General features: G+C 33.3%; 1 protein-coding gene across 1 annotated transcript in view; it reads right to left on the bottom strand.

Moving 5' to 3' along the window:
- Positions 1-14,218, bottom strand: part of LOC139516790 (uncharacterized) — a 25,670-nt gene extending 11,452 nt beyond the window's left edge. Inside the window, exons 1-4 of the mRNA XM_071307097.1 lie at positions 14,102-14,218; positions 3,245-3,325; positions 2,304-2,900; positions 1,794-1,986 (exon numbers count right to left, since the gene is read on the bottom strand). Of these exons, the coding sequence (XP_071163198.1) occupies positions 1,794-1,986; positions 2,304-2,600 (490 nt within the window). The 5' untranslated portion in view covers positions 2,601-2,900; positions 3,245-3,325; positions 14,102-14,218. The remainder of the gene's footprint in view (positions 1-1,793; positions 1,987-2,303; positions 2,901-3,244; positions 3,326-14,101) is intronic.

Below are 14,218 nucleotides of genomic sequence, written 5' to 3'. Positions count from 1 at the left end.
ATGGATAAACAAGGTTAAGTTTTGGTGGTCAAGTCCATATCTTAGATACTATAAGCAATAGGTCTTGTATATTCGGTATATTGAAGGACTATAAGGTGTACATGTCCATCTGGCAGGTGTCATCTGACCTTGACCTCATTTTCATGGTTCAGTGGTTATAGTTAAGTTTTTGTGTTTTGGTCTGTTTTACTTATATTGTATGCAATAGGTCTACTATATTTGTTGTATGGAATGATTGTAAGGTGTACATGTCTAGTGTGCAGGTGTCATCTGACCTTGACCTCATTTTCATGGTTCAGTGGTCAAAGTTAAGTTTTTGTGTTTTGGTCTTTTTTTTCTAATACTATATGCAATAGGTCAACTATATTTGGTGTATGGAAATATTTTATGATCTATATGTCAGTCACATAGGTTTTATTTGACCTTGACCTTATTTTCACAGTTCATTGCTCAGTGTTTAGTTTTTTGTGTTTTGGTGTGTTTTTCTTAAACTATAAGCAATATTGCTGCAATAGGTCAACTATATTTGTTGTATGTATGGAAGAATTGTTAGCTGTACATGTCTGCCTGGCATGGTTCATCTGACTTCATTTTCATGGTTCATTGGTCAATGTTAAATTTTCTTGGTTAATGTTAAATTTATATGACAGTTGTAATAAAGCTTTATATTTAGAACTATCAACATACTATCAATGATTGGTAAAGAAGGCGATACATTTCAGTTTGTGCACTCTTGTTTTTGTTAGGATTATTTCTAAGTAAAAAAGTGTTATAAAAGATATTCAAAAATAGGTTTAACTGTATTTGGTATACAGAATGATTGAAAGATTAACATGTTTGCCTGATGAGGTACATCTGACCTTGACCTTATTTTCATGTTTTTTGGTCTGCATTGACTTTTCATGACGGGTCATCATCAACCGTAAAATTTCGTTTCTCGGAGTCCGGCGTGTTCGACTCTGCGATTAGTATCCATTGTTGTTGATGTGATAAAGAATTCGCAAAGATAATCATGCGTGTCTTTCAACGAAACCCGAACTTAATCAAAAATAGAGGGATTACTTCATAATTTGATGCTAAATTGTTGAAATTCAGGAGCTTCTGAGCTTCCCCATGGACCCTCAACCGTAATCACGCCTCTCGTTCATAAAATCCTGGCCTAGGTATTGAAATGTTAAGTTACTCCTTATACCCTTGAATTAGAATTTCTCGTTATTGGTCTACTGCTGTTAAGATCCATCCAATCATTTTAATATACCATAGACAATTAATGAAGAAAACTCGGCATAAAAAATGTCACACCCTGACACTTTAACTATAAAATATACATGCTCCAAGTCAGGAACCGTTACATTAGTGCAATTCTCTATTATTTTATGTTTTTAAGCCAAAAAAGGTACATGTTTTGAGTAATCAACTCCTCCAAGTTTTCAACCCAAATCACTGAAACTACACAGGAAGATTGCACATATGTTTAAGTTGTGTACCTGCTATTGTCGAATTGTTTGAGGATTTTTGCCATGCTTCCAGACTTGTGAACTTAATCATTTTACATTAAAAGGTATGGAAGAAGGTACAATGCAAGTTTATTTTTATAACTACGATAACAGGGTTACATGAAAACTGTATGTTTTATTTTGGGTTACCACCGAGAACACCTGTTATATTTTTAATTTGTTGGAATTTTTTTCCTTTCGGGCGAAAAAAAATGTAAAATTTTGTACATGTGTGTTCCTGAAACTTTTTCAAATCCCATATTTTCGTACTAGGAGATAATGTTTATCTATACTTACTGTTGATCGCTGCATTCTTCATGTCTGTTGTTTGGAAGCTTTGATAACTGTAATGCTGTTCTCTCACAAATGAGTTTATTCTTTCTTTTTTCACCGGTGAAAGGAAGGGTCCTGGTTGTCTTATCTCTACTTGTTCCTCTTTAAGAAGCAGTTCTTGTTGTGAAGTCAAAACCTTCTTTTTATTGTGTTTTGGCTGTCATAAATAAAAAAATATATATGAAGATATGAAAATTATGATAGTAAACTTTTGCTATCTATGCACAATATTGAAACAGGTCGTTTTTAAAATTTTCATTAAAAACAAGAAAATATAAACTTTATAAGCTCCTGATTGATTAGACGGTTGCTTTTAGGAACGTGTATTGTTTTAAATATTAACATCAATACTATATGTTTTTACACAAAGATAAACACAGCTGTACTTATAGTTAAAATGTTACGTTCCTTAAGACCCAATACTCAGACGATCAAGTGGACGAAGCATGCATTAAAACAAATGTATTTAAATACCTCCTGGGAAACACGCCACAGTAAGTCAAAGTCGGTGGCTGGTTTCCAGAATTCCGCAAATTGTTTCTTAATCTTTTCTTGTTCTCTTAATATCCTATTTCTCTCCTTCTCTTCTTTGATCATCTTTTCTTTGGCATATGCGTCAACAAGTTTATTGTATTCAGCATCTCTGACGGATTTGTAAAAGGCAGCACATTCATCGTCACCTGTTATTTCTTTGGTTGATATTACTTCAGGCGAATCTTCTTTCTCTTGTTCGCTTGTTATTCTTCTTCTCTCCTTTTCTTCTTTGATCATCTTTTCTCTGGCATATGCATCAACAAGTTTTTTGTATTCAGCATCTCTGACAGATTTGTAAAAAGCAGCACATTCATGGTCGTTTGTTAATTCTTTGGTTGAAATAATCTGTTCTTGTTCTCTTGGTATCCTATTTCTCTCCTTCTCTTCTTTGATCTTCTTTTCTTTGGCATATGCGTCAACAAGTTTATTGTATTCAGCATCTCGCCTGTTATTTCTTCTTCTCTGTTATTCAATGGCATTTCTGTCTCGTTACAATTAACTATTTGTGCAACAGACATAACGTTAGCTTCTATATCACTGAAAATGAAACCAAGGAATATTCAGAACTATGATGCGACGCCGTTCAGGAAAGTTATACCCCATTCAATAAAATACATAAATAGTGAAGAGGACAGGTTCAAAGAGAGCAATCAGACATACTGAATGTTATTTTTTTTTCTTCAGAATTAGAAAAAAGGTTTGTCTAACATTTTTAATTAATTGAAGTAATATACATTGTTGCAGTGTTAAAATCTTAAATGTGGTTATAGACAATACTCAATAGCTTTTACATCTTAAAAAAGGCCAGTCTAGAAAATAAAATTTGTTAAAATATAATAGCAGTTCGAACATATATCATAGAAATGGTAGTCAGTACCTACCTGAAAGCAACTTGAAATAATGACACCATTAAAGTACGGATATTCCATTCAAGACTGCTATTATCAGTCTCCATTTCTATTCTGAAAAAAAGAAAAGGTAATATTACAGTAAAACTAATTTAAACGTTTTTTTTATATATATTTTGCCTAATTTGTTGTAATTAAATCTCTCTCTTTCTCTCTCTCTCCCCCCTCATATGTCTTATTTTTTTCAACCGATAAAACACTCGATGTTTGGTTCATTTAATCTATTGCTCGTTCATGCAATATCTCTGGGTTTCTTTTTTTAATGTGAATGAATGAAAACTTACCAAGTTATTCTGGATTGCTGAATCTCGGACAAATGGTTATATACGTTTGGAATCGTTAAAAAAGCGTGTACACTGCTGAAGGCAAGTTAACAAACTGGCGACGTTGCCAAAGAAATATCAGAATTATGACGTTTAGATGTCAAGGATCATGTGACATAGTTTTTATCGGCCGAGGTTTAACTGTACATGATTCATAAGAGCATCAATAGCAAAGTATTATTTTAACAGCAGTTTTCAAGAGTTCAATCTTCCTCCAAGCAAAGTTGACCTCAGATAAAGCTTGCCTTCTTTAAAGTCCACTCGAGTTATGTTGCCTACAACGTGTAGATCTACGTATTATCACTGATACATTTAAGTTTTACTGGTGAAGGAAATTCCGAAAAAGCGCTTCGGCCGCACAATTTTTAAAGTGTTCTTTAAATTTCAACTGATACTATCTGTGCTTACCTGTGTTTGCTTATTGCATTTAAATTCTTTGCATAATACTACTGCTAGATAAACAGACTTCTTTCAACTAACTTTATAATTCTTTTATATGTCTTTGATGTACTTTCAATTGAATGTACACAATTTTACATTTATAAATCATTGTTTAATATTCCAACAAGGAAATTATTAAACCATAACCAAACATGAACAGATTAAACAATAGATGATTAAATAGGCAGTGGCGGAATTGCTTCTACTAGTATTTCTTTACTTGAATACAAGTGTGGACACAGATGAGTGTGGATAGTATGTTTGAATGTTTGACAGTGTTTTATGATAAATGTAGTTCTATGATTTTCCTATATGTGTTATTAACTGTGTTGCACGATGACAACCAACCGGAGCATTAGGAGTATTGTTTATTTTATATGTAGTTTAGTTTTTATGTTCAAGACAGGCATGGAAGAGACACTAATTGCATTAGTTACCAAATGATTATGATAGAATATGTTCCACATCTTTGATTTTGGATACATTTTATAGCTAGGAGAGCAACACATAATAGGTTCATTTTTCGTGATTTTTTTAAATTGGGAGATGATATCTGAGAACATGATAAAAGGAGCCTGTAATTCAGTGGTTGTCGTTTGTTTATGCGTTACATATTCGTTTTTTCTTTATTTTTTGTACATAAATAAGCATTATTTTTCTCCTTTGAATTGTTTCACATTGTCATTTTGAGACCTTTTATAGCCGACTATGCTGCATTAGCTTTGCTCATTGTTGAAGGGTGTGTGGCGACCTGTAATTGTTAATTTCTATGTCATTTTGGTCTTTTGTGGAGAATTGTCTCATTGGCAATCATATCACATCTTTTTTAATATGTATTTGCTAACTATTTGTATGGTTCTATTTATATATACTGAGTGCCAATGAAAATGCAACACTTGGTTTTTCAAAAATAAAATTTATATTAGAAATCATGATCTTTCAAAATGAATTGTTCTTGAAAATTAACAATTCTAACAATAGATCGATATCAAACAAAAATGTTTCATTGTCATCTTTCGGGCGCAATAGATAAACAAAACATCCAATGTTGAATCATCAAATCACAGTCCTAACAAAAAATGTTACAACCCTGTTGTGCAGCGCAATCTCGACAGCGCCGCGGAATTGATCATCCTGGACGTTTAATGTGATCTCGAGGAATGTTATTCCACTTGTCCCGCAAAGCAAACTCAAGCTGACTTTTTGATATTGGTGGTGGTTTTCATCGTCTAAACCATGTCAAATCTGATGCAAAATTTGCTCTATCGGACCTAAATCTGGCGAAACGCATGACTTTTGGCCAAGGCGGGTGCCAAACGTCTATGTAACCACCACTGACGATTTTTGGTCTACAAAATTCAATGTTTACGCCAGACGGCCATTAAGATGTCGGCTGTGGTGTTCTTTAACTGTTGAATTTCTGGGCAAATGGTGCTTTACTGAAATTGCTTCAGAGGATCTACCTTGACTACCATTGAACTCTCGTGACCTTTGGACATCCATCAGAGTCGATATCGGATATGTTAAAGACCAAATGTATCGGTTTTGCTGAGCGTTTCTTGCTTTTTGAACCCCAGGATGTGGCTTATCATTAACTGATCCATTTTTGTTGAATTTGTGGATGATTTGGGTTATTGTAGAGGCTACAGTCTTCTCGAAATTGTATGCTGTGAAAGGCTTCATTGGATCATGCCGGAAACTGCATGTCGCTGGTTGTCAGAAAGTCCTGGCATTTACTCAGATGTTTATTGCAGTTTCCTTACAATAAGGGCGGGAAAATTCATGACATTAGCCAAGCTTTAAATGACAAAATCGTGAAAATGGTGCGTATATTGAAAAGCGGTGAACTCGGTTTATGTCCGTTCAAAATAACCCTTACTTCGCATTTGTTCCAAAAATCACCCAACCGTAAAGTTGTCGACAATTGTCTTTAAAGTCATTTTCAACCAACTTTACAAAGTTCTAATATAAAATAAATAAAAATTATCAGACTTTTTTGAAAAACAAAAGTGTTGCGTTTTCATTGGCACTCAGTATATCTTTGTGGTGGCTTGTCAGTATCATTAGTAAAACACTTTAAAATGTTGAATTGATCCTTAGATTAGAAGAAATTTATTGGATTTTAGTAATGACAATGCCTAACATGATGCTTGGGCCTGATGAGCTAGAAAGTAAGCTTCTGTGCTGTTTTCTATCAATTCTTTGATAATATCTCCTTCAAAGCTGGTGAAAGCAAAACAAATTTGGTCAATGGACAAATAATGTTTGGTTCAAACAAAAAATAAAATGCTTTTATCTCCCTGTTACTTACATTGTACATAGAAATGATAATACATGGAGACATCCTTGTACATGAGAGTTGTCTGTAAAATCTTTACTTCACAAAGAATGAATTGCATAACAATGAACCTAGCTCAAAGCAAAGCACTTTAATAATACACTTAGACAGAGAGCTCAATCCAGTGATATACTTTGTACTACAGGTCCTTCGAGAACATCCATCAACCAGAACCATATCTCAATAACATGCCATTCTACATGGTTGGATCAGAAGTCCTGAAAAAGACATGATTTTTTTTTTTATCGTATTTAAAGTACAATGTATATATGCATAGGTTAAAACTTTCACAAATTTGAGGTATAATCATTCAGTGTCTGGCAACTATCAATCGCTTCATGCACAAACTGATATAGATTGAGCATGAGTGCCCTCTGTTGGAAATAAAAACATACCTCCACCTAATTTTAGTAAACTGATGAAGAAACATTCAAAACTATAAAATGTTATCCAAGACTTGTCAGTGTCTATATATAGCTATTCACCATCGCCACTGAATCAGTGATATATGTACACATAAATACATGTAAGACTAAAATTAAAGTACATATATAAGACTAAAACTGACATTCAGTCTTTACCTTCATTCCCCAAGTCCTGTTCAAATCTAATTCATGATAAAATAAAATTACAACCAATGAAATCAAAGGCGAATTAAGAGGCCCCCCCCCCCCCCCCCCCATGTCTGGAAAAATATGGTTGATTATTTAGAGGACCACTGGAGCATGATCAGAGTGGGCCCTCTCTTAGGCAGTCAGTGGGCCCCGCACTTATGAAAATTTCTGGATTCGCCACTGGAAATATCCCTCTAATAGACTAGCATTTAAATCCCAGTTTTCTAATATGGTAGCTAGGTGGAACCTAAAACTAAAAAGTTTGAACAAAATATTTTAAATATATTTCAAATGCATGTATATGTGATAATATAAATTCTCCAGATTTCACTGTATTTTCCCTTTTGATGTTTTTCAACTACAGCCAGTTTGGTGTGGGTTGATGTTTGATTGTTGTACATGTTATATATCGACATGAGATTTGTTTATATACATAATACTTATTTCCCTAAATTCAAATAAAATAGATGTGAGAAATTAAAGGAAACCATATGCAAATATTAAAAAAATAATTTGCATTTGTTCTGTTGATTGATAGTGGTACACATATGAAGAAATGGTGAAATCACTTATATATAGTTCTGATCAAAAGTTTCATGATAGACATGCATGGTAAATAAGTAGTAGGTTGTTTGAAGTTTGCAGCATATTCAACTTTGAAAATCTTTTTCAGGTCTACAATCCATATAAAAATCTGTATATATGTGGTATAATTTCCAATGAGACAGCTTTCCAGAGGTTAAAATAACAAAGTAATTATAGGCAACCATACAGCCTTAATAAGTGAGAAAAAAACAGTCTAGACATGTTAAGTAAGCAACAATTAATGTAATGGCCTGATTTGCAACTTATAAACAACAGGTTTGGAACCCTCCCCCCAAAAAAATCAAACAGCAGATTGCTCTGACGGATACAATTACCGTTGTTTCGTTGACACATGTACATGTATACATGTAGCTGGATAATATTATTTTCAAAACTAATTCAACTGCACATGTAAAATAGTTACAAAATAGCCAATCCCGGATAAAAGTGTATGAACAATGTGATTAGGCCTATTGTGTTTTATTTTTGTACTATCAATTCCAAGTTTACTTTCCACAGCAGTCACTGAGACTCAGAGTGAGAGAAGGTATTTCACTTTGTATCTTATCACCTATTTTCCTACGTTAATTCTAGGAGGAACCCCATTCCTAACTCTTTAAATATTTAATTTCCTTTCGGTCAGTGATCATGACTACTTTCCGTACACATTTATCGGTTTAAATTTCGATCATTTTTAATATAATACACTTTATTGACAGAACGAGCTAATACTCGACGTATTGTTTTAATTCAGAATTCACGGAAGTTACTTCCAGAAGGGAGACAATTGGAAACAATAATATGGAAGACTCCATTTTGCCTGAAGGGGTGTTCTACGATGTGGACTATATTTATTTTCAATTAAATGATGCATATGATTTAAAATTATGCAACAATAATAACCTTCAATAGCAGACATACATAGAAAAGATCCCATGAGTTTAAAATTAATTAATTGAGTGGGGAATCCAGAGCAACCATTCAATCGAAAACCCCTGAAAGTCAAGAAAACTATATGCATGCGCATAATTTCCAAAAAAAACCTGGAGCAAGAACGTATATTAAATGTTTATCAAACGACCTAGATAGTTCTCTATTTCTTTATGAAAGTACAATCTCAAATATCAGTTTCATAAAGGTAAAATATAAGAAAAACTCCACTTCAGTTCCTATATGACAGAAATAGATTTATCGGAATTCAGAGAACTCTCGCATTTTATCAAACTGGGAATTCCCTCTAACGTGTTTCTAAATTTAGAAAATCACTAAATATAAATACTGCGTAATTCTGATTTTCCGTGTTGTTAAAAACACGCATATAAGTCAAGGGAATTATCAAACATGAAGATTATGAAAAGAACATTAGGAAAGTTGTTAAAGTTCAATCCCTTTGTTTGTTTTTACCTTTAAAGCAAGACAATCATAAGAATCTGAGATGTTCCTTAATGTTTAGAATAAAACGATTGACGTGAGGGCAATGCTCTGAGCCACCAGTATAAGTCTACAGATTGCTTGAAAGCAATCGTATCCCAAAAATTGTTCCAATGAAGATAAAGGCAAGCCTGGAGGGGATTCATTACATTTGGAACAACTTTTCTGAAGGATGGATACGTATAAAAATTAAAATATGTAATAAGATTGCCAATAAGACAACTACCCACAAATGTTCAAATGACAAAGCAATTATAGGCAACCATACAGCCTTCAAAAATGAGGGAAACTGTCCCAACATGAAAAGTATACATTAATACAATTGAGAAGAGAAATGGCCTGATTCACAATTCCACTAATAAACAGGTCGGGAACATCTTCCCTTCAAATAAACCAGATGCTCCACAGGGCGCAGCTTGATACTACAGCAGAGGCCGAACCCTGAACAGTTGGGGCAAGTATGGACACAACATTAAAGCCTGATACAGCTCTGAATTTGGATTGTGATCAAATAGTCAAAACAGAATAGGTTTCTGACACAGAATGAATGTAGTCTAAGAACTTAAAACATTTAATATTTAATTGGACTTTTACCTATTGTGGTCCTTTATCCAAAAATCTTAATACATGGTTTGAGGCACTTGTCGCAGAAAAAAATCCTATAGACTTAGGGGTCGACCATTTGATATTCTGGGGGAGGGGCAGGTGGATTTGTTTTTGATCGGTTATTTATTTTTGTAATCTAAGAGGACAAATTATTCATTTTCTGCACTAGTGAAGCAAGATTTTTCATTAAAGCAAGGGACTGATTATTCATTTTCACAACTGTTTTTATGATATTCGAAAAACATACAATTTTCAAATGATTTTTTTATTATAAACAACATATTTGTGTTTCCTTTAAATTTTTATTTTGATATATTTTTTTTTTGCATACTGAATGCTGTAAATTTTTATTTTGACATTTTTTTTTGCATGCCGAATGCTATAAATTTTTATTTTGACATTTTTTTTGCATGCTGAATTGATATGCACGCAGTTGCGTGTTGGCATATAGGGAGCTATGCGCCTGAATACAATTTAATTAAATATATTAAATAACTTGGAATCATCCCCTTTTATAAGTAGAGACAATCCATAACCTCAGAAATATTAATCTTAAATTTATATAAATGAAAAGTAAGCTTCCATAAATAAAATTCAACAATGTTTCTTAAAATTGGTAAAAGCGGCATAGTCATACCCCAACATGTTGACCATAGATAGACAAACAATTCACTTGCATTCGATTCGCATTTGAACTATGTGTTTGTTAATGTAAACCGTTTCAAATGTGAATTAAACTAATTCAAATTAGTTAATGTCAATCCAATTCAAATTAGGTGTGAACTCAGTATGATTGTCAGGTAGTTTCAAACTGAAAGATACTTTTAAGGGAAGGGAAAGAAACGGATAAAACCATGTGTGTTACAAACACTGTTTATTCAAGTCAGAATCCTGGATCTCAATAGTACTTTCATAATGTCAAATAAAAACATGAATATGATAGTTACATACAATGCTACATGTATTTAATACGTATTAAATAACATTTATTTTAGTGATTGGTAATTCGGAAAAATCTGAAATTCAGGTGTAAATTGAGACAAACAATATCACTGAATGCAGTTTCTAGTCAAGTGACCAGCAAACATGGAAATTTACCTTTTGAATGAAAGGAGAACTCTTACATTGAAAATGAATGATGTAAATCTAGATTCTAATAATAGCCGAAGGGAGCTCACATTCACAACAGTTAAAGCATTGCTGAATTAGTGAACAAAGCATTTTTCTCATTAACTTGAAAATCCACCTATTTTTATAATAGAAAAAACCCGAATTTTAAGACATAAATTATAAAATTCCTGATAAAAAGCGGTGCTGAGCATGCATGTAATATGCTTGAAACATATTCAAGAGGGGGAGGACAGGGGTAAGGGAGAAAGGGGGTAGGAGAAAGGAGAAAGGGGGTGGGAGAAAGGAGAAAGTAGGTAGGAGAAAGGAGAGGAAGGCTGGGAGAAAGGAGAAAAAGTTGGAGAAAGGAGAAAAAATAAAATATCTCTACTTTTAAAAAAATTTCTAATATTTCAAGAAAAAATATCTCAAAAGGAGATGTTTTATTCTAATGGGAGAAAGGAGAATGGGGGTAGGAGAAAGGAGAAGAGGGGTGGGAGAAGGGAGAAGGATACCCCCCTGTCCTCCCCCCTCATTCAAAGAATAAAGTTTTATAACTTCCTAATGTCATTTCCAAAATTTATCAAAACCTAAATCTTACTGTGGATTCCTATATTTTTCGTGGATGTCAATTCTCCTGGATTGTTGAAAACTTGCATATTCATCGATATTTGATTTTGTGGTTTTAACAATCCAGACAGACAAATAGCAATAAGGTGTTTAGGAAAACATGACCTAAAACCTCCTTCATATAAGACAAAAATACATGGGAACTCATACTGAATGGTCAAATGTGTTCAATATGAAAATTGCAGTTAAGATGGTAAAATCACAAATCAGCCGTTTCTGTAAATGGACTATGACTTTTGAGCAAATTAAAAAGTAGTCCGAGATTACTCTGACGTCCAACGGCTGTTTTGCCAGACAAGCTGGGGCCGTGGGACGTCAGAGCTCGTCCCATATCAAAAAGTGGATATTTGCCCACCCAAAATAGATGCGCTGCTTCGCCGCTTCTGATGCCGACTGACGACCATGGAGTTATATAAATCGAGCACCAATCTGTTCATTTTTCATTTATCTCTTCATTTATGTAAGTTTCACCTACCTGCCAACCTTTATTTTTCCATATTTTAACAGTTTTCACAGTGACCCATCGATTTCGGCATTTTGACGTTGGACGTCAGAGTAATCTCGAACTAATTTAAAGGGAAATGACAGGGAAGGGGCCAAATATTGTTCAAGGGGAGCAAATGCCCTTTCATTTGGTATGCAGGTTTCAAAAATAGAGGGAGAATAAGAAGAAAAGTTGAGTCATCTTATTAGACTTCAGTTAAATAATGTATACTTATATACCACTAATTTAAAAAAAAAAAAAAAAAACCCACAGAACTATGTCTAATTCACTTTGACTACTGATATGCAAACCTAAAAACAGAAAAATATATCATAAAATAGTGATTGAAAGATTCATAACACTTTGAAAGGATAATTCAGACACGTGTTACACGGTGAGCATGTTTGTTTACAAATAATAATGTCACGTGATCGCGCAGACCTCACATGTTGCATCGCCCTTACAATCCACTGATACATAACCCATTATCATGCAAACATGCAACGTGAATGTGATTGGTTATCAAATAATACAGAAATAATGCATGCACACTTTATGAAGAAATTAGTTCATCAAATAGATCGATTTTCACTTTTGACACGAATAGGTCGGGTTGACATTTCTGTCATCGGCACAGGTATTTGGGGCATGGACTCCCCTTTTTTGGACCTCTCTAAAAAAAAAATTGTTTGGTGTTTTTTTTTAATTTATTTTCAATTTTCTACAATGTATAAACATATATCAAGTCTCAACAATCCATTGCTAGTCGATTGCAATAACTTTTTGTACTATCCATACGAGCCCCAAGTGAAAACTTGGGGATCGTATGGATAGTACAAAAGTTATTGCAATCGACTAGCAATGGATTGTTGAGACTTGATATATGTTTATACATTGTAGAAAATTGAAAATAAATTAAAAAAACACCAAACAATTTTTTTTTAGTGAGGTCCAAAAAAGGGGGGTCCATGCCCCAAATACCTGTGGTCATCGGGGATAATATTGAGATAAATGGGATAAAACTGACCGTCAAAAAGGTCTAGAGAAGCACATCAGTAGAACCTTAACATTAATAAGTAATACTTACCAAAATTTCTCTAATTAATAAACTATATAACTGAAATTTCACAAAGATAACGGTAAATAATTATGATGGTGGCGGTGATGCTGGTTAAATTGGCGCGAAATAATATTCTTACTCCTAGTATTGCTTTACGTAAAAAAAATGTATAGAATTGAATTTGACTAAAGTTGAACATAAAAAACGTGAATATGCAAAAGCCTGGTAATATATTAATGATAAAAGTGTGTATAAATTTCTGTAAACGAATTTACCCGTATACTTCACTAAGAATTACATTTGAGCGCAAGGAGATCTTTATTGTGAATCGGTTTATTAACTCAGGGTCGAAGTTCAACATGTTTATATTAACGGAATTTTTTTGCGTTGCTTTTTAATAAATCATTGAGGCCATCTATTTTTATTACGGGTTTCCACATCTTTAAATCGGAATTATAGAAAAAATAGAATGTTGTTAGCAGAATCAAAACAGAAATGATGAACACTGCAACATTTTCAGCAAAACATAAATAGGATGGAGGATCTGTGTATTCACATTATTTGTAAAACTCTCCTTATTCATGTGAAGCGTGTGCTTTACATCGAGGCTTGTGCTTTACATCGAGGCTTTCTATGCTTATCATCGACGCCACAGTACTTCAACCAATCAGACAACGTTTATTTGGGGCATTCGACCTGTTTTAACTCAGATTTTGGAATTTTTTAATCGAAATTATAGAAAAATGGAATGTTGTTAGTACATATAAAATAGAAAAAGATGAATACTATTAGTTAAAGCAAGTTTGGATGGGGTTCTGTGTATTTACATTGTTTGTACAACTCTCCTTACTGATGCCATATTTTGGAATTTCCGTGACCTAAATGGTTCGCGAAAATTAATATTTTTATATATAGTATAGTAACAAGAGCCTTTTTTTCACAATTATTTTATGTAGATAGTTCTTTCAAACAACCAATATTGAAAAAAGTTCAATTATTCTAACTTTGTAGCATGGCTGTTAATGTGGATGCTCAGAATAATATACTTGCGTTAGAAAAACAAATCAGTCAAAATTGCAAAGTTGTGTAAAATTTAGGTTTGAGAAAAAAGTTTACAGGATATCAAATACACCAATAATTTTTGCAAATTATGCATTGGTTTTCCTTTTTTTTGCTGAGCATGACTCCTAAGACTAAATAAATAGTCTTACCTTACAATGTGATTCCTACAATCTTCACAAAACTTTCAAAATTCAACTTCAGATATTAAGGCGTAAAAAAGCGGCAGGCAAGATAGATAGCAACGTTCTAATCTGATACAAGGTTGC

This window comes from Mytilus edulis, chromosome 3 (genome assembly GCF_963676685.1).
Source record: "Mytilus edulis chromosome 3, xbMytEdul2.2, whole genome shotgun sequence".
NCBI lineage: Eukaryota > Metazoa > Mollusca > Bivalvia > Mytilida > Mytilidae > Mytilus > Mytilus edulis.
The sequence above is the reverse complement of the archived record's forward strand: the minus strand, read 5'-3'. Positions and strand labels throughout refer to the sequence as shown.